Below are 21,596 nucleotides of genomic sequence, written 5' to 3'. Positions count from 1 at the left end.
CTTGGAATTTCAAACCTAGGCCCACCATGCAACTGTGTGACCTTTAGCATACGTCCTAACCTTTCTGTACTTCAGTTTCCTCCACTATATAACAGTTTATACTTTATAGAGCTGCAAGGATAAAAGCAGTGAGTTTACATAAAGTGCACTGAATAGTGCCTGACACATGAGACACATCCAATAAATGTTAACTAAATGATCATTATTATTATCAAATTGATGAGCTGATGACTCTTAGTCCTAATTTTTTAAGACTCTAGAACAGAACCCAAGGCTAATTCTCCTTCCTGGTCTCTCTTGCTGCTGCTGCTGCTAAGTTGCTTCAGTCGTGTCCCACTCTGTGCGACCCCATAGACGGCAGCCCACCAGGCTCCCCCGTCCCTGGGATTCTCCAGGCAAGAACACTGGAGTGGGTGGCCATTTCCTTCTCCAATGCATGAGAGTGAAAAGTGAAAGTGAAGTTGCTCAGTTGTGTCTGACTCCTAGCGACCCCACGGATTGCAGCCTACCAGGCTCCTCTGTCCATGGGATTTGCCAGGCAAGAGTACTGGAGTGGGTTGCCATTGCCTTCTCCGCCTGGCCTCTCCTAGTTTATCTCAATATTAAAAACCAGCCCCCTCACCTCCTGTTTTCCCCATTACAAAATGTGGGAGGTTAAAATCGACTTAAAATATCTTATCTATGTTTTTCACAGTCACAGAGTTAAAATTCAACTGGTCCTGGGACATTCCCGGCTATCCAGTGGCTAAGACTCTGTGCTCCCGATGCAGGGGGCCTGGGTTCAGTCCTGGTAAGGGAATGAGATCCCTCACATCACAACAAAGACAGAAGATCCCATGTGTTACAACTAACCCAGCACAGCCATGTCAACAAATAAAGTTAATATGAAAAAAAAAAAAAAGATTCAACTGGCCCAGGCTGTTTGTAGTCTGATGTTGACTTATTTACTGCCTTCATAGCCCCTGACAAACCATTTAAATTTTCTTTCAAACCACTTAAACTTTCTGTAGCTGTAAAAGGGAGAAATAATAATATCCACCTCATTTGAATCCTAAGGTGTATAGGACTTTACAGTATATAGAACATTTGATTTTCACATTAACCAAGAAATGGCAAATAGAGGCTCTGAATAAAATAGTGAATCCATTCATTCTGTCAACAGATATTGCGGGTTGCCTGTTATATCCCAGGTGCTACACGAGCAATGAGGATACAGTAGTGAACCAGGCAGATGGTATCTGCGCTTTCATAAAGCTTACATTCTAGAGGAAGAAACAGGTAATAAACAAGTAAATAAAGAAGATAATTACACATTATGGTCAATGTTCTGAAGGAAGTAAGGATGTGAATTAGAAATGGGGAAAGGGGGTAAAATAAAGCCTACTTCCATTAGAATGATCCAGACCCTAATGAGGTGACAAAAATGAAATTTTAACAGGGTTCCAAAACATGAAACAAGTGAAGGACTTCCTTGGTAGTTCAGTGGCTAAAACTTCACCTTCCAATGCAGGGTGCAGATTCCATCCCTGGTTGGGGAGCTATGATCCTACATGCCTCTGAGTCAAAAAATACATAAATAAACAGAAGCAATATTGTAACAAATTCAATAAAGACTTTAAAAAATGGTCCACATTTGGATTTCCCTGGTGGTCCAGTTGTAAAGAATCTGCCTGCCAATACAGGGAACATGAGTTCAATCCCCAGTCGGGGAAGATTCCACATGCCTCAGAGCAAGTAAGCCCATGTGCCACAATTACTGAGCCTGCACTCTAAAGCCTGTGCTCTGCAATAAGAGAAGCCACTGCAATGAGAAGCCTGTGTACCATGACAAAGCGTAGCGCCTGCTCACTACAACTAGAGAGAGCCTGAATGCAGCAGTGAAGACTCAGTGCAGCCAAAACTAAAAAGAAATACTTTTTTAAATGCTTTAAAAAAAAAAGCTCTGCATAAAAAGAAAATCTTTAAATTAAAAAAAAGCTAAATTCCAGAATAAGGCTCCAGATCACTTTATGCAGAATTTATAAAAGGAAATGTCTGTGAACTTAGCACCCATTAAAGGCTCACAGTCACTGCAGGTTTATAAAAATATTTAGGGTGAGGACAGGTGAGGATGTGTGAGATTTTCTAGGGAGGGCTTTTATCAACCTGTGAGCACGATAGTTTGGAGGTTACTGTGTAAATACAAGCCAATTCCAGGGGGTTTCAAAGCCCTCCCTGAGAGTTTGATATGTTTCCTTCAGTTGGTAATCACCATGGAGTAGGAATGTTCATTTCCTTTGAGAAACCACACTGCCATCCACAAGGATATGTTCCATCAGAAATCAACAGACTGGTATGGTTTACAATATTTGAGTTGTTCAGTCTTGAATAACACGAATTGTAGGTCATCCCCGTGTCAACCTAACATGAGCCACATCAAACCTCGGTTCTTTCCATGGTTTCTTTCACTCCACCTTCACTATGGTGAAGACCAGGCCTCATCTCCTTCTTGCCCAGTGTGTTGGACATCTTTTATGCACTGCTTCAAATATTCTTGGCCCTTCAGTCTTATCCCAATTCTTGCTATGTGCTGTGCTTCGTCACTCAGTCATGCCTGACTCTTTGTGACTACATGGACTATAGCCTGCCAGACTCCTCTGTCCATGGGGATCCTCCAGGAAAGAACACCAGAGTGGGTTGCCATGCCCTTCTCCAGGGGATCTTCCCAACCCAGGGATCACAATCAGCTTATCTGCTGCATCTACTTGTTCAGTTCAGTTGCTCAGTCGTGTCCAACTCTTTGCGACCCCATGAATTGCAGCACGCCAGGCCTCCCTGTCCATCACCAACTCCCAGAGTTCACTCAGATTCACATCCATCAAGTCAGTGATGCCATCAAGCCATCTCATCCTCTGTCGTCCCCTTCTCCTCCTGCCCCCAGCATCAGAGTCTTTTCCAATGAGTCAACTCTTTGCATGAGGTGGCCAAAGTATTGGAGTTTCAGCTTCAGCATCATTCCCTCCAAAGAAATCCCAGGGCTGATCTCCTTCAGAATGGACTGGTTGGATCTCCTTGCAGTCCAAGGGACTCTCAAGAGTCCTCTCCAACACCACAGTTCAAAAGCATCAATTCTTTGGCGCTCAGCTTTCCTCACAGTCCCACTCTCACATCCATACACAAGCTAAATTGTCAGACTTCTGACCCTACTGGCTCACACTTCTCACTTTTGCCTCAGGACTTCTTTGTCTATGCAAAGGCACACTCCTGCAGGAACTGCCACACACAGATGTATGCTCAACCCAGAAGCTCTGCAGAATTCATGTTTAGTGGGGAAACACTTGACAGTAGAGGCCAAAGGCTGGCAAACATAAGCTCTCCACTTCCATTCCTCAGGACAGGGTTTCTGAGAGCATTCCATAAAGCTTTCCATAATATCCCAAAGATTCAGCAATCATTCACCCCTTGCAATAATCAGCTTCATAGCACATATATGTATAGATTCTCCTTTCGTTTTCATTCCTGAGTAAATCACTCACATATCAACCTCACTTGAGGCTCTGCTTTAGAATTCAAACTAAAACATCAGTGACTAGTTCTCGGCTCCTGATCTCTGAGCAGATGTTTGAATATCATATATAATATGTATGTATGATACGTATTATCACACACATACATAAGTATACGCACACCCCAAGAATAAACAGTAATAGACAAGCATAATGAAATCCAAATTCAAATGTAAAATAAGTATTTCTTCCCAAATAAACCCAGTCTTCAGATAACTAGCTTTTAAAAAATATATATTTATTCCTTTGGCTGTGCCAGGTCTTAGTTACAGCACTTGGGATCTTCAGTCTTCTTAGGGAGATGTAGGATTTTCTTCAGTTGTGGCATGTGGAAACTTTAGTTTCAACATGTGAGTATCTAGTTCCCTGACCAGGAATTGAACCCAGGCTCCAAGCATTAGGAGTATGGAGTCTTAGCCACTGGGCCACCAAGGAAGTCCCACAACTACCCCTTCTAAAACACAGCCCCTATTTTCATTGCTAAACATACGTGTTTTATTAAAACATGCATATTTAGCCGACTTCGAGGGTTTCTCTAAGAGTCATGGGTGAGAATTTGTTTTATATTTGCATAACTCAAATCCCTCGAGTTGGTTTTCCCAGTCCGCCCAAATACAAATTTCAAGCCTCCACTTGTCCGGTGACTGAAAACTGTTAACCGGTTTTAAATGTTTATTTATTTTGTTCGCCTCTTTTTAAATGGCTATTTTCTTTTTCTTCCTTTCAACGTTTCAGGAAATCTTGGGGCGTCCAATCTCAACCAGGTCACCCTTAGGCAAGTTACATTTTACATGGTTCCGTTTGAACTCCCAGATTACTTTTGTGTGGTGAGGCTGCTTTAAGATCTACAGGATTCACGGTCAGCTGCAAAGAAGACTGGGGAACACAGTCTTAATTCAGAGTGCTTTTGTGTCTGGGGAAAAAAATTAGGGGCTCCAATACGATGTAAGAAGAGAAGAATGTCGAACTAGTAGTTTCCGCCACTCCTATCCTCAGCGGCCCCTCTGCAATCCTAGGCCAAATCTGAAACGCTTAGTACTAAACGGGAATGTCAGCCCCACCCAATAACAAACCTTCCGGGGGGGTAGGGACACAAATAACAGTCCTCGCTTTTTAGCCAGGGTTCAAGAGGCGAGCGCCGAAACAGTCTCCCAGAGAATTTCCGATACGCTTTCACAAGGTACTAGTCCAAGAAAGGAGCCGGTAGTCTCAGAAACTCTCCCACCTCAGGTTCCGATCCGAAACAGGCATTTCCGGAACTGGCGCGTGAAGGCGGGGGGCTGCCCCGGAAGTGTTTGTCTGTTGGCGTACGTAGGAAAGATGGCGGCGGCGCAAGTCGTGGGTTCCCTGCCAGGCGGGCCGCCGCCAGAGACGCCGGGGGAGCCACCCTTCGAGCAGGGGCGTGGGTTTCGCTGTTTGTCGGCCAGGCTCTGCGCCCTTCGCCCGGATGACAGCAGTTCCGGCCGCACGGAGATCCACTTGCTTTTCGACCAGCTCATCTCCGAGACCTACAGCGAGGGCAGCGGCGTGGCCCCTGAGGTAGGCCCGCTGGCCTGGGCCCCGCCTTTCAGGGAGCTCTGCCTGTGGCCTTTTCCCACCCTTGCTTCACGGGGCTTAGTCGCAGGCTTGTTTGCCCCCTTCGACCGTGGTACAGTCTCTAGCCTCCTCTTTCTGGATGACACTGCGGTGCCTGGTAAAGTCGCTTCTTTAAAATTCCAGCTTGCTGACTTGTGCTCTGATAACATCGCAGGTGTCATCTCTGGTGCCGCTTTCCCGTCCCTCCGCTCCCCGCATCCGGAACTCTGTGTGTATAAAGTTCCCTACTACCACGGTCTTCACTTCAGCATGCACAGTTTCAGGGATTTGGGAACCTTGGATGTTACAGGGTCTATTTTATTGATAAACATACGGACGCTTACAAGGGTCCACTCAAAAGGCAGAACTAGAATGAGAACTAAGTCTCAGAGTTCTGGCCATTTTCTTTTCCTCCATGCTAGTTCCACTCTCTCTGCCTGCTTAGAAGTACTTTTCATATATATTATTCCCCTGCATCAGGCCTTGGATACGACTTACTTCCTAAATTCTGTAAACCCAGTCATAAGCTGTCTTCTGGCGCTCACAGGCCTCTCAAACTTGACAGTTCTCAAAAATTGGTTCATTATCTCCATACACCCACTCCATCCCCAATCCGTCGCATGCCCCAACGCATACAAACATATAGAGTGCACCCAGTCACATAAGACACAGGTGCAGACACTGGTTCTTCACCCTTCCTTCCAAATCCTTCCAACCTGGATTCTTCAGACTCTATCTAGGAAATACTTCTCAGTTCCATCCCCTCCTCTCTATTTACATTGCCAATGCCTTAGGCAAGATGACTCTCCCGGACTGTTAACCAGTCTCCTCTTATTGTTTGCAGCCCTTCTGCAAACCTTTGCTCTCCTGTGGGAGTGGTCTTTTCTTTAGTGGGAAAGCTATCTCAGTAAAACTCTGACCAGGGAAGATCTTCAGTGCATATTGGTAACTGGCCAAAGCAAAGTTACAGTATGAGACCAGTATAGGGTGGGGAAGGCTTGAAAATAAATATACATTTATAGATGCAAAAAGTTCAAAACAATGTATGGGAGAGTTTACAATGCAGTAATAGTTTGTGTCGCCAGGGAGCGGAGTGGAATTAAGGGAGGAGTGGGAGACTTTTGCTTTGTTTGTATAATTTGTGCCTTTCCAGTCTTCTGTCACTCTTGCTTTTGTGCCTTGTGTGCAGTCGTTTGAAACTTGCTGTTCCTCAGGCAGGTACCTGTTTGTTCCAGACCTGCCCATTCCATTCCCTTTGCTCGATTGTCTTTATGGCCTTGACTGGCAGTTGTACTCATCCTTCAGATCATTCTAGGTTCTTTTTAAAAATTGTCTCTACAGGACTTCCCTAGTTACTGTTTCCCCATAGAATTTGCAGTTAATTCTTTCAGCACCCAATTCACTTTAATTATTTGTGAGCAGTATTTCTGTCTCCCTCTTTGAGGTTCAGGAATATGTTCACGTTTGAAGCCTAGAGACCTGGCACAAAGCAGGTGCTCAGAGCCTTTTAGTTCAGTAAACATCAAAAGATGAATGAATGGTGTGATTTCCAGATAGTTTCCTCTTTAAAAAAAAAAAAAAAGATTTTCTAACCGTTAAATTCATGCAAGTGTCATTTCTGGTTTTCCCAGTGGCATTGCAAATTTGGTTTGCTTACCTTTAGTATTTTTAATTTGGATGTGTGCTATTATATTCTGGAATCCTTTCTTAGGTTATTAATTTGTACTGTCTCTACATATGTAGAGACTCTGTGGAGTCCTTGACTGTATAAAAATCACTGATTCTTTTCCTTCTTTTTGAGTACCTGCTGTTTTTATGCTGTCATCCCACTCTCTGCCTCAAATTTCATCTTAACTCATTTTGACTGTGAATGTTCACTTTTAGTTCTCATTTGGCTATTGGGGGCGGGTCTTCCTTTGACTAAATAGGTGTAGCACCTTTTCATTGTCTTTTGTTTGTTTGTTTTTTGTAGGATGTCAGTACTCTTCTTGTCCAAGCATGCCGACTCGTGCCTCTTAATCAGAATCATCTTGTCAGCAAACTGTCTCAGCTTATCCACCATTTACTTAACACGTTACAGGTAATCATGTAGGTAACTTTAGAATTCAGATCATGAATTTTGAGAATAACTAATTATCTTTGAGATACTAATCTGTGGTAGGAATGATAGGCTGGTCTTTTCAAAAGATGTGCAAATATGAGAAACAGTTGCCTTACTAAGAATTATATCAAAACAAATATAACTGACCAAAAAAAAAAAAATTTCTGCCAGTTTGTCCATCAGAGGGATTCCTGTCTGTCTGTTTCAGGAAACGAATATCATTCACGCCCCCAGACCTTACAATTTTTCAGGAAAAATGTATTAATATTTGACTAAAGGTATATCTAAGAATAAATTGAAATATCCCCAGCCTCTTTCCTATCAATATTTTTTTCCCCTCTCCCACAGCTACCATTTTTGTCATCTAACCTAAGAAGTTGCTTAGCGGGGGTGGGGCCCTAGATGAAAAGATCCCTGGTATCTTTTTTAGGAACAGGTCAAAAATTGAGGCTGTTACTGTAAACTACTACATGAGTATCTGAATGTAGTTAGCACAAAACTTATCAACTAACATTATGTAATCTGAGGTGCTTCTGGTTGCAAGAAACAGAAGAGACAACCCAGAATAGCTAAATAATTTTTTTTTTAAATTATCTTACATCACATGTCCCAAGCAATGCAGCTTTAAGGTCACTTAATAATTAAGACTGAAATTGAAAAAAGTAGGGAAAACCACTAGACCATTCAGGTATGACCTAAATCAAATCCCTTATGATTATACAGTGGAAGTGAGAAATAGATTTAAGGGACTAGATCTGATAGATAGAATGCCTGATGAACTATGGACGGAGGTTCCTGACATTGTACAGGAGACAGGGATCAAGACCGTCCCCATGGAAAAGAAATGCAAAAAAGCAAAATGGCTGTCTCAGGAGGCCCTACAAATAGCTGTGAAAAGAAGAGAAGTGAAAAGCAAAGGAGAAAAGGAAAGATATAAGCATCTGAATGCAGAGTTCCAAAGAATAGCAAGAAGATAAAAGAAAGCCTTCCTCAGTGATCAGTGCAAAGTAATAGAGGAAAACAACAGAATGGGAAAGACTAGGGATCTCTTCAAGAAAATTAGAGACACCAAGGGAACATTTCATGCAAAGATGGGCTTGATAAAGGACAGAAATGGTATGGACCTAACAGAAGCAGAAGATATTAAGAAGAGGTGGCAAGAATACACAGAAGAACTATACAAAAAAGATCTTCATGACCCAGATAATCATGATGGTGTGATCACTTACCTAGAGCCAGACATCATGGAATGTGAAGTCAAGTGGGCCTTAGAAAGCATCACTACAAACAAAGCTAGTGGAGGTGGTGGAATTCCAGTTGAGCTCTTTCAAATCCTGAAAGATGATGCTGTGAAAGTGCTGCACTCAATATGCCAGCAAATTTGGAAAACTCAGCAGTGGCCACACCAGTGGAAAAGGTCAGTTTTCATTCCAATCCCAAAGAAAGGCAATGCCAAAGAATGCTCAAACTACCACACAATTGCATTCATCTCACGCTCTAGTAAAGTAATGCTCAAAATTCTCCAAGGCAGGCTTCAGCAATACGTGAACCGTGAACTCCCAGATGTTCAGTCTGGTTTTAAAAAAGGCAGAGGAACCAGAGATCAAATTGCCAACATCTGCTGGATCATGGAAAAAGCAAGAGAGTTCCAGAAAAACATCTATTTCTGCTTTATTGACTATGCCAAAGCCTTTGACTCTGTGGATCACAATAAACTGTGGAAAATTCTGAAAGAGATGGGAATACCAGATCACTTGACCTGCCTCTTGAGAAACCTGTATGCAGGTCGGGAAACAACAGTTAGAACTGGACATGGAACAACAGACTGGTTCCAAATAGGAAAAGGGGTACGTCAAGGCGGTATATTGTCACCCTACTTATTTAACTTCTATGCAGAGTACATCATGAGAAACGCTGGGCTGGAAGAAGCACAAGCTAGAATCAAGATTGCCAGGAGAAATATCAGTAACCTCAGATATGCAGATGACACCACCCTTATGGCAAAAAGTGAAGAGGAACTAAAAAGCCTCCTGATGAAAATGAAAGTGGAGAGTAAAAAAGTTGGCTTAAAGCTCAACATTCAGAAACTGAAGATCATGGCATCTGGTCCCATCACTTCATGGGAAATAGATGGGGAAACAGTGGAAACAGAGTCAGACTTTATTTTGGGGGGCTCCAAAATCACTGCAGATGGTGACTGCAGCCATGAAATTAAAAGACGCTTACTCCTTGGAAGAAAAGTTATGACCAACCTAGATAGCATATTTAAAAGCAGAGACATTACTTTGCCAAGAAAGGTCCGTCTAGTCAAGGCTATGGTTTTTCCTGTGGTCCTGTATGGATGTGAGAGTTGGACTGTGAAGAAAGCTGAGCACCAAAAATTGATGCTTTTGAACTGTGGTGTTGGAGAAGACTCTTGAGAGTCCCTTGGACTGCAAGGAGATCCAACCAGTCCATTCTGAAGGAGATCAGCCCTGGGATTTCTTTGGAGGGAATGATGGTAAAGCTGAAACTCCAGTACTTTGGCCACCTCATGGGAAGAGCTGACTCATTCGGAAAGACCCTGATGCTGGGAGGGATTGGGGGCAGAAGGAGAAGGGGACGACAGAGGATGAGATAGCTGGATGGCATCACTGACTCAATGGGCGTGAGTCTGAGTGAACTGTGGGAGTTGGTGATGGACAGGGAGGCCTGGCTTGCTGCGATCCATGGGGTCGCAAAGAGTTGGACACGACTGAGCGACTGAACTGAACTGAATAATAAGAAGCTTTCTGGCATCTTTCCATTCTGCCATGCTAGATGGGTTGTCCTGAGCTAACATCTCTCACAGTCATAAGATGCCTAAAATCCAGGAATCCCATGGAAAATAAGTAAACAACACCCAGCAGAAGCAAAATAACTATTTATTTTCTGTCTTTTTTATTTAAGAATGAGGACACTTACCCCCCCCCCCCCCAGACTCTCCAGATTTTTCCTGATACCAGGCTAGAGAGACCTAGGTGGTATTAGGACCCCTCTGTAGCAATCTAATCAGGGAATGGAATTACCGTGAATGGCTTAAGCCAGGGATTTCAACCTTGACTGCTCATTAGTATCACCTGGAGGACTTCTGCTCCCTAAATTATTAACAGTATGCAGCTCAACCCTTCTATCAGGGTTTCTCATCTTCAGCACTGTTGATATTTTGGATTGGATAAATCTGTGTTATGAGGGATTGTCCTATGCATTGGAAGATGTTTAGTGGTATCCTGGCCTCTACTCACCAGATGCCAGTAGCATCCCTCCAGCTGTGACAGTCAAAAGTGTCTACAGACATTGCCAGGTGTTCCCTGGGGGACAAAATCGCCGCTGATGGAAAACCACTGTCTTAGCAGAATTGGGATTTACCTTCAGGTCTCATGTGGGAAAGGTGGACATCCAAATAAGATCAGTCCTCTGCCAGCGAGGAAAGAGGAGGTGGAATTCTGCAGGTGGCCAATTGTGTCTGCTACATGTGACTTCCTAAATGAAATAAGATGGTTTAAGAATTTAGAATTTTTCAGACTAATGTGGTGGCATCTGAATGTTGGCTATCCTTAGCTATGTGTGCTAATAAGCCGCTTCAGTCGTGTCCGACTCTATGGACTGTGACCCTATGGATTATAGCCTGCCAGGCTTCTCTGTCTGTGGGATTCTCCAGACAAGAATTCTGGAGCGGCTTGCCATTTCCTTCTCCAGGGGATCTTCCCAACCCAGGGATCAGACCTGCGTCTCTTGTATCTCTTGCATTGGCAGTTGGTTTCTTTACCACTAGCACCTGTTCTTGCCTGGAGAATCCCAGGGACAGGGGAACCTGGTAGGCTGCCATCTATGGGGTCGCAGAGAGTCAGACATGACTGAAGCGACTTAGCAGCAGCAGCAGCCGCACCATCTGGGAAGCCTACATTCTTAGCTATATCATCTTTTTAACACTAACAGTTAGAAAAGTTCCTGATCACACATGGCACCCACAGCCCTGAACAGGTTTCTGGCATTTGAAGACAGTTTATTTCAGTTGTCCGTGAATTGATACTTGTATTAGTGTACTTTATCCAATAAAATCATATACTCCCTAAGGACAGGAATATGCCATTTCTTCCTGTTATATTCCCCACGTCATAGCAGAAACATAATAGCTATTTAGCAGGCATATTTGTCACAGTGTGTTTGTCAAGCATTTACCAGGTATAAAGAAACATAGTTGAAACCAATACAACATTGTAAAAATTTTTTAAAAATTAAACAAAAAAAATTTCTTTTCAGTGGATTGGGACTTAACATCTGTGTAATTACAACTGCCACTGTCTGGTTCAAGAAAAAGTTACAAGGACTTTGCCAGGTTCTATTTGGAGTGGAAGGAATAAAGGGGAAGAAGGGAGCAGGCACTGGGGCAAGGAGAAGGTTCTCTCGATCAGACTTTCAAGGTCGCTAAAGCTGATCTTTTTCACAAAAAAGAAAATATGGACACAGGCATGCTCTCTCACACACAGCTTGATTCAGGTGAGCATTCATGTCTGAAAAGGAATGTTTTTTTAAAAGTTAGATCATATATATTTTTTCTCTCGAAAGGTGATTGTTGACGAGCAGAACCTGGATTTTCTGTTGGCATATACTATTTCTGCTATTCAGCAGTGCAGTTCCTGGACACACATGCAGATTCTCCAAGCTCTGGCAGCCCTGGTTTACTGCAATGGCTCAAAGTGTCAAAAGGTAAACTGTGTTCTGTCTTTCCTTTGAAAGGTTGGGAGCATAGGCTCTAAACCCGCAGACATGTGTTCAGATTTCTCTCCTGCCATTACTTAAATGTGTAACCTTGAGTCAGTCACTCAAAGTAATGTGTAACCTTACTCAGTCACTCTGAGCCTTGTTTCCTCATGTGTGAAAATAGTTCCTCTGAGGGTGAAGTCTCACTTATAAAGTGCTTGGGACTTGGTACATATCAATCGTTATTATCATTACCTTTCATCTATTCAGCCAAGCCAAGACGAGAGAGCTTCAGCAGCAGGCCTGGCTGAGAGTACCGATCCTTACTGATGTTACTTGTCATATTTTTGTATGCCTATCTGAAGGATTTACCTAGCACTAGTCTTTTGGTACTTAAATTTCCTTTAGTTGAAAAAGAAAAAAGAAATCTGTTTAAAAAATAATATTTTTTTAGCAGCTTTCCTTCGACCAACATTGGCTGTGATTTTGTTTTAGTACCTTCCAGACTTGCTTGGCAAGAGTGGACTCTTGATGAAGTTGAGCGACTTGGCTCAGTCAGACCCTGAAGTTAGGAGAGCTGCAGTGCATTGTATGGCAAACTTATGTCTCAGGTATGTGGATTCAATCAGATTTCCAAAGCTGTGATAAGATAGGGCCTTTCGTGGGCCCTTTGTAGGTGGTTCAATCTGTCTGAAGCCAGAGCCAACTCAGAAAAATAATCTATGTTGCATTTCTCATACCCTTTGCTAATAAAATCATCTTATGTTGTTTATTTTTAATTTTAACATTGCTTGTAAAGAAAGCTCATAAAGAAGTAAAGGAAAAAATAGACTAGGGCCTTATTTCTAAAATATGGTGAAAGTGATAATATGTGCAGTGTGTTGAGGTTTTGTTTTTCTGTTGGTATAAATTGTAACCATATTAAGTCTTTTAGAAGGATATATTCATACACATTTAAGCTTTGGTGAGATGTATCTGTCATGGCAAATTTATTCAAAGAAAACAGAAGCAATACCAGCTGCCCAGTTCTGGATTCATGCAATAGAAAGTGAGCAACCCAAGCTTGAACTGACTTGTAATATCTTGTCTCCACATTGCCGTATTGTCCAGTGGCTCAGGAGGCAGGTCCAGCGGTGTGATTCTACCTGGACATCTGTATTATTTCCCTCTAAGAACCAAAAAGCAGAATAAAAAAGATTTCTCTTTCTGCGTACTTGTTGCCCTACCAGCTTCTGTAACGTTTCCCTATGGCAACCATTCTTCTTCCTGTTCCTTCCAGCCTTGTGCCTGTCCACAGCAGTAGTTAACCAAAGCTCATAATCTTCTGTGATACAGTTTGATTCAGGATATATCCCAATTCTGTTAGTCAGTGGTACTGTTACTATTACTCTTTTACAAGCCCTATTTCAAAGGCAACTGTGTTTTGAGTTGGTTTCTCTGTGTGTGTTTTAGTGTGCCCGGACAGCCGTACTTGGAGGAGCGCTACCAAAATATCTGCTTCCAAGTTTTCTTGACCACTTTACAGTCTCCAAAATCATCTGACATGGATGACATCACGTACTGCATGGTGGGTGAGACTACCTCTAATCTTATGATGGTTACCGATGTGTCTAAAAGCAGCAGTGGAATGAAAGCTGCTAGTAAGAGTTTAATTTGGTTGCTGTATTAGTTTTGTCTAAAGATCCATGCTTAAGGGGAATGTTTATAACCTAAAAAGACTGAAGTCATCTTTCAGATTTAAATCACAAGAAATTGTTTTTGTTTGTTTTGTTTTGCCATTGTTTTTTGTTTTGCAAGTCTAAGTTCTTAAAACTACTTTTCCACTCCTGACTTTAAAAGCTGTACAGTATCAGACTGGTGACTATCTTTTAGATGGAAGGGAAAGGGATGGATTTCAACAAAATCTGCAGTATTTTATTTATTTTTTAAAAAATCTGATGCAAAGATGATAGTTTATTAATGTGATTTAAATTCAGTAACACTTTTCAAAAATTATAGATCAAAGATGGTGAAAATTTCTTATATAAAGTCTACTTAGATAAAACTACTGGGAGCAATTTGTTTTCCATGACCCCAGGTTTTTTTTTCTATATTGCTAAAAAATGGGCATATTTTAAATTTTTAAATGGGATCATACTTAGTGTGCGGTTTTACAACTCTCCTTTTTAAAGTTAATACATCTTGAACATCTTTTTAGTACCTGTTGATGTACCTCATGCTTTGCAGCTGCTATGGCTGGGAGACCTTGGCAAGATCTTGAGCCTATGTGTTCTTCATCTCTGGAATGGGAGAAAGGTTATAACTACCTTGTAGAGGTCTTATGAGGTGTATATGATCTAAAAGCATTTAAAATGCTTGGGAAAGTGCTTGCTGTTATTGTTAAGTTTCATATGTAGCAGAGAATTAGCTTCTTAAATAATCATTGTCCTAACTGATGGAAATGAAAGTTTTTTTCAGCATTTTTAGTACTTTAAACAAGGCTACAGTTCATATCCTCTCCCTGTAGAGAGTTTTCCTTAAGTACAGAATCCTATAAATGAGATTACTGGCCAAAAAGTTAATCCTGATCAGAATTGCCCTCCGGAATCCTGTTCCCACATGCATTCCTTTGCTTTTAAAAGCTGCTGTAATTAAAAAAAAAAAAAAAAGATAGCTCCTGTGGTTACCACATGATAAAAGAGATTTCCTGTTTCTGATCTCTGCCGCCACATTTTTATTCCTATCATATTCTTCCCATTAAACATCTTTTTTTTGTTTTTCTTGCTCACCGTTAGTATATGCTGGCTTAGGAACATGTACAAAAAGACTACTCGTACTCAATAAAAGCACTCTGTTCTTCTAGAAAATAATTGGTAGTCGATCATCAGCTCTGTTTGCTGGATCCTCATCTTTGCTTTTCTCTCCCTGTCCCACATCTAAGTTTGTGGGTTTTTTTTAGTCACCTAAAGGCCTTTTCTTTTCCATCCTACAAACTGCTAGAAAGTTGATCCCTGAACAGACAAATTTCATTTACTTTTTAACTTTTTCTCTTCTCCCCCTAGTTGTTGCAAAATGCCTTAAAAGGTATACAGTCTCTCCTAAATGGTGGGAAGATGAAACTGACACAGACTGATGAACTGGGAGCTCTCCTAGCTGTGCTGAAGGTAAGGCATTGCCTCTTTAAACCCCAGGTCCTCACTGTGGTTAGTGTCTTTCCTGTTTACACCTCAGGCATAAGGACTGCCTTACCTCTTTACTCCAAGGCTAGCTTTAGAATATCATATTTTAAGAGAGAAGAATAAAATGTTCATTTTCAAACATATTTAAAACTAAGAACTGAAAAGAGTAAATCTTGCTTTAGTAGAGTTATCAAAATTCTAAAATTTTATCAGGACTAGTTAATGAGGTATGATCTGAGGTTATTTTAGATTATCTTGAATCTGTTTGGACTTGGAAGAAGAACCAGATATTCTCCGTGCCTTTAGCTCCCATGTAGTAGGCAGGCCAGTCAAGATGTGTATCATTAGGGGGACTTCCCTGGCAGTAGAGCGGTTAAGATCCCACATTTCCAATGGAGGGGCCCAAATCCCATTCCTGGCTGGGAAGCTTAGGATTCTGCATGTGATGAGGTGCTGCCCAAAAAAATGACATGTATATTAGGCTGTCATCCTTTGGCTTCTGAGCCTGCCAGTCAGTGGGAAAGTCAGGTCAGCCTCTCTGAGGATCCAGCTGTCTTCGTTTCAGCTGGGAAATAGTAAGAACTTTGTGGTGGTCTTAGACCAAAGCCACGTATGATAACTTAGCTTTATCATGACTGAAATTTTGATTTTTTTCCTGTGCCATCTTCCCTGCTTCCAAATACATAGAGAGCTAGATTTGGATATGGTTACGAGAGATGAGTTTTAAAAAAAATCACAGATAAAATAATTAGGTAAAGCTTATTGGATAAATATTTTAAATTAATAAGCAAAAGTAATAAGTAAATAAAGTTAAACCTAGCCAAACCAGATCTCTGTGGACTAGATGAGATTAAACTCCTCTTTAAGCTCTAAACCTTCAGGGTATCTATTTTCTATCCCATTTTAGATCTCTTTGTAAAGCTTTTGTCAGTCTGTTCATCTGTGTGGTTCAGAATATGGTGAATGACCTTATTTCATGACTCACTTTGTGTGTGTGTCTCCTTAATCTTTGTTAGAAATCCATGTTCCATGGACTCCCTGGACTGAACATCGAGATGCCCACTGTGTTGTACCCCACTCCGCTTCCTCAGTACGATGGACGGCCACCCATCCAGCCACAGCAGTCAGAGTCCAGCGCTTCTCGCCCAGCTGTGGTACACTTAACGTCTGTTTAGGTTTAAGCTATGGACTGTGTTCAATTGCTTGCTCTATGTGTTTTCTATGATTTGCATCACTGCTGTGCCAAGGCTCACCTTGAATTTTATTTCAGCTTAGGATTTTTAGCAAAGTAAGTTTAAATTCATCAGGTGGCTAAAAATACCAGTTAGAGCATCTTAATACTTCTAAGTGGTTCAGGCAGTATAACAGCTATAAAAATGGGCATTCACTTGATACCCATCATCGTCACCCCTCAAATGCTCCAGACCACAGCTCAGCAGACGTTTTCTCTAAAAAAGGCTGGCTGCAAAACATTATAGGCCCCTGTTGCCACTGTCAGATTTCTCAGTCTTTCCAGACAGCTGCCATTTCCCTCATGTTGCTGTTGGAGAACCGTACAGATACACGGCCTAGGTGTTGCACGTGAAAGTATATTACCTGAGAAATGCTTATAATTAGACATTATTTCACTCACTGACTTACTCAACATTTACTGAGCACCTGTTACATCCCAGACATTGTGCTAAGCATTAGGAACATTGACTCTGGTTTTAGGAATTTGAGGGAGAAGGTGAAGGTGGATAAATAAACAACCATATTGCAGTCTTATGATTTCTTTGATCAGAATATCCACAGGGTATTCTAGGGGCACATTCATGGCAACCAACAGACGAGTAAGGAGTGCTTTTTTAAAAGATACAGTGGCTCACCTGAGCCTCAGGAACAAGTACAGAGAAGGAAGGCGAGTGTTTTTTCCCAAGAGAGCAATGGGTAACCACCATGGGGAGTGTGGATGCATGCAGCCTATTTATTAACCAGTGGGCTAGAGTGTCAGGTGTGCAGAGGGGAAGGTGGGGCAGATATGTAGCGGAGGCCAAATCGTAAGGGTCTTCCAACTGTGTGCTGAGGAGGTTGGGTTTTTATCTTAGAGGTGGTGGAAATGAGGAATCTTATGTAGAGAAGTGATATGATCAGATTTGCATCTAGAAAGTAAAAGGATAAGAAGTTTGGAGCTACAGTAATAATCCAAGGTAGAAGTGATGAGGTTAGGGACCTTGGGCATGCAGAGGAGGGCACAGATTCCAAAGATCTTGGAATGTCTGAGAGAAGGAAGTAGAAGAAAGAAAGAAATTGGAGTTTACATTGTATTTACACAGTCCCAGTGGACTAAAACATGGATTGTATGTAATGGAGTCACGTTTCTCCTAGGCATCTAGAGTGGTACTAGCTATGTATCCTGTTTGGGAGAACTGAGAAGACAATCACCAAGGTCATTTTCTGTAGACCTCAATCTCTTGCAGAACCTCTGTTGAGAAGCCTGAATGCTTTCACAGCCGTGCAAGGCAGGTGGCATTAACCCGTACTTAAACAGATGAGGACGGGTAAGCTCAGCGAGGCTAGATGCTTTCCCCGGCTCACAGCAATAGTATTTAAGCCCAGGTGACACGTTTTGCTCTGTATTTCATACCTTGTTTCTTATAGTCTAGTAAGCACTTAGCGTCATACCTGACGCAGAGAGTGTTGAGTAAGTGCCCCTTTTTTCTCTTCTCCTCTTCTTTGTCCATACTACATGTTGGGGACATACTAAGTAATTATCAAATGAGAAGTTACCAGTAGCTATCATGTATATGTTTTCGTTTGCTCCTAAAATCAGAATAAAAAGAAAAAATCAAAAGTAAAAGCGAAGAAAATCCATCAAGGAGAGAAGGAGGAGGAGGAGTCCAGTGGTGAAAGAGAAGTGGCCCCAGTCACTGGCGCAGGCAGACTGAACCTGCACAGAGGGGACACTCAGTGCCCCTCCCCCCCGGGCGCTCAGAGTTTGCCGTTAGCTGCAAGTGGAGCTGCAGGAAAAGACCGAGTCTCTTCACCCTTCAGCTCTTCCAGTTGGAAGAGGGTCAGCAGTAGTGAGTCAGACTATTCTGATGCTGAAGGAGGCATGCAGAGTAAAGTGAGGTAGTAGTATTTTGTTATATTTTTATGCTTTATATTCTAAGTTGAGTGTATAAGCTTATAACCTTACTTTAACGTCTGTCGCATGTGATGTAACTTGAAGATTCTCATTTATGTGGGATTTTGCATTACTCTGCAGTATGCATTGTTCTCTCCTCTGCCTTTGTCCATGTGGTTCCTCTGCCTGGGTTTATTCTTTCTTTTACTAGTTTTGCCTCTTGCCTTATTAACCACTACTTATCTTCTATGTGAGCTCGACAGTCAAGCTCTGAGAAACCTTTTCTGACTCCCTGTTCCAGTCACTCCCTTATGTGACTCATCTCTGTTTACTGTGCTATAGTCTCTTTAACTCTCTGTCTTTGCCATAATAAGCTTGTCAAGGGCAGGAGCTTTATGTCTGCCAGCCTCAGCACAGTGCCTGGCACATACTTAGGTATTCTCAGTACCTGTCTGTTAGATGAATGGGTACTCTGGAGTATCTCATATTGTATACTTATTTCCTGATATCAAAATGTTGCCCTCCTATTCGCTAGCTAGTAGGTTTTTTTTTTAAATTATCCACTGTATTAACTTATTATGTAAACAGATTGCTTTAACATGTTTTGACCACATTTTGAAATAATTTAAAAAATATGTTGGCATCTTTCAGGCTTATGTGGAATGCTGAATTTCTCACTGTATCATTGAGTTGCCTGTGAAAAATAGCGTTTCATGCTCATGTTTTTAAAAGCAATTAAAAGACTTTTTTTCTTCTTCTTTTGGGTGTTAAAGATCTTACCAAGCCAAAGTTCGCCAAGGAGCATTAGCCTGTTTTCTTTCTACTATAAAATCAATAGAAAAAAAAGTTCTATATGGCTACTGGTCGGCCTTTGTTCCTGATACACCAGAGCTTGGAAGCCCACAGTCTGTGTCCCTGATGACTCTTACGCTAAAAGATCCTTCTCCAAAGGTAAGAGCATTTAAATTCTAAGGACGATTTCACAAGTCTTTGTTGTTCCCTCTGCCCCATCCGATCATATCAGAGCAAAGCTCTTACTAATACTGACCCAAGTCCTGACTTGAGAACCACTGGTTGGGCAGGGGGATAGGAGGATAGGGCTTACGTGGCTGTCAGGTTGAGGGAGACCACGCTGCAGTCTCCTGCCCCAGGGCTGGCTTGAAGCGTGAGCACACTGAGTTGCTGCTTCAGTGTCCTCTCTGAACTGCACTGAAGCAGCTGTGTATCCGTTTCTTTTATGAAAGTGTTGCCATGGTGTTTACAATAGAAAAAAATTCAAAATGGCTTAAATACTCACTGGAATATCGTGATATATAGTGGTTATGAAAGATATGTAAGGCTGGGGATTGTGGATGATGTTTTATGAAAGTATTGGATAGAGAATTTTATGATCCCAAGTGGTTTTTTTCTTCCAACTTTTCCGTATATTTCAAATCATAGTAATAAATAGTAATACATAGTTTAATGAGAAAAACTTTTTTTAAAAAAAGAAGAAAAAATAACTTGGCAGCCATGGATAACTACAGCAAGGTAGCTGTGGCTGATCAGATATTTCCCTCTTCTTGGATATGTTAACTCTTCTCCTGAAGTTAGCTTTTTACCCAAATAAGGAAAGTAGTCTGCTGTTTAGATTCCCCTTACGATAATGAACATTAAAAAGTCATGCTGAATGGTATCTCATGTCCTCCAGGTAACCAACCTACTTTCTCAGAGTAGATAGTTTTAATGAGGTCAATAGAAGCTATTTCTTTTCTGTTTTTAGAATTTCTCCCTTGAAAGCAAGGAAGAGGGCTAGCAATCCATAATACATTGGAACTCCCTTTGATCATCTCCTAATTACTATATAAGAAAACTTCTAAATGACCCTTCAACATTTTTTATAGGATGAAGAAAAACTAACCTCAGTTATGAGCACAAAAAATGTTTTATAGGGTAATTTCAAGTACTCTATATACTAAATAGTTAAACTGCTAAAAATGTTTCTGACTGACTGAATCATTAACAAATGAGAACCTGGGCGGAAAATGGAAAATGATGGTGGCAAATAAATCACTAATGAGGCCATTCTAGTAATTAGAAGGAAAATTGCTTTAAAAATTGAAAAAATATATATGTATTTATATTTTTGAAGACCCTCCAGCTGAAGGGAACTGCAGTAAATAGCTGAGAATATGGAGAAGAAAGTAGGTTGACATAATTTTCATGATATTTATATCCTTTTTATTTTCGAAATGTTTAATGATAGTAAGAAGTGTTTTATTGGTGAGAGAGGCTTTTTGGAGACTGCTAGAAAGTTATGTGTGAAAATTAAAAGTACTAGTTCTTGTCTTTGGAATGGAATAGCATTCAGGATTGATCAGAGCTAGGTTTAAAGGTGCAGCCATGTGTCAAAGCTGAGTGGTCATTTTCTCGGCTGCTTGTTGAGTGTGGAGTTGGCGAGCATAGACTGCAGTTTCCCCTAGCCAGGGTGAAGCATGACAGGACAGCAGTGTCGTGCCTTCTCCTGAGGTGCGCTCTGATGATGGTGTGGAGCTCATGGCAGCTCTGGTATAAAGCTGTGGTGGATTCAGTTGGAAGCACAGTTGTCACTGACGTACTGAGAAATTTTCTATGTGTAATTTTATTTATTTACTTCGGCTGTGCTGGGTCTTCTTTGCTTTGTGGGCTCTTCTCTGCTGCGGCGAGTGGGGGCTCTTCTCTAGTTGCGGTGCGCGGCTGGCGTCTCTTGCTGCGGAGCATGGGCTCTGGGGTGCAGGCTCGACAGTGTGGTGCACAGGCTTGGTTGCTCTGCACAGGCCTGTGGGGTCGTACGGGGCCAGGATGTGGACCAGACTGTGTCTCCTGCATTGGCAGGTGAGTTCTTTACCACTGAGCCACCAGGGAAACCCTCATTGACATTATTCTGTTTTCATCTGTGATAGTTAAGCTTTTTCCCAGTTAGGAAGCAAAGTTAATTGAGCTGAAAACTTTTTATTTTGAGTATTAGTTTCTTTTTACAGGCTGGCTTTTAATTTTGTTTGGTTGGCGAGCTCTTGAAATTGTAGATTTTACATTTTACAGAAATGGCAGTTTCTTTAGCACAACATCTACCTTTTTCAGTTAAGACCAGCCAGTCGTCTAATCAGCGGGTTGGCAGACTATGGCCAGTGGGCTGAATCTGGCACAATACCAGATTTTATATAATCTATGAGTTAAGTGGTTTTTAATGCTTTAATTTTTTTTTAATAAAAAAATATTTTGTGACATGCAAAAATTATATGAAATTTAGATTTCACTATCTAAAAGAAAAATTTTATTTGAAAACAGCAACATTTATTTATTTATACAGTGTCTGTGCTGCCATAGCAGAGTTGAGTGGTTGCAACAAAGACTCTGTGGTGTGCAAAATC

The 21,596-nt window shown here is 41.5% G+C and overlaps 1 protein-coding gene across 2 annotated transcripts in view; it reads left to right on the top strand.

Moving 5' to 3' along the window:
* The first annotated feature begins 4,670 nt into the window (after positions 1–4,670).
* Positions 4,671–21,596, top strand: part of HEATR6 (HEAT repeat containing 6) — a 33,992-nt gene continuing 17,066 nt past the window's right edge. The window contains exons 1-9 of one of the 2 annotated variants that reach the window (XM_069602807.1): positions 4,671–5,084; positions 7,093–7,200; positions 11,809–11,949; positions 12,439–12,554; positions 13,396–13,510; positions 14,985–15,086; positions 16,118–16,255; positions 17,914–18,212; positions 18,981–19,158. In XM_069602807.1, the coding sequence (XP_069458908.1) occupies positions 4,866–5,084; positions 7,093–7,200; positions 11,809–11,949; positions 12,439–12,554; positions 13,396–13,510; positions 14,985–15,086; positions 16,118–16,255; positions 17,914–18,212; positions 18,981–19,158 (1,416 nt within the window). In that variant the 5' untranslated portion in view covers positions 4,671–4,865. Of the gene's footprint in view, positions 5,085–7,092; positions 7,209–11,808; positions 11,950–12,438; positions 12,555–13,395; positions 13,511–14,984; positions 15,087–16,117; positions 16,256–17,913; positions 18,213–18,980; positions 19,159–21,596 lie in introns of both variants that reach the window. The other variant, XM_069602808.1, reaches the window with a different exon arrangement.

Source organism: Ovis canadensis, chromosome 11, assembly GCF_042477335.2.
Source record: "Ovis canadensis isolate MfBH-ARS-UI-01 breed Bighorn chromosome 11, ARS-UI_OviCan_v2, whole genome shotgun sequence".
In the NCBI taxonomy this organism is placed as follows: Eukaryota; Metazoa; Chordata; class Mammalia; order Artiodactyla; family Bovidae; genus Ovis; species Ovis canadensis.
The sequence above is the reverse complement of the archived record's forward strand: the minus strand, read 5'-3'. Positions and strand labels throughout refer to the sequence as shown.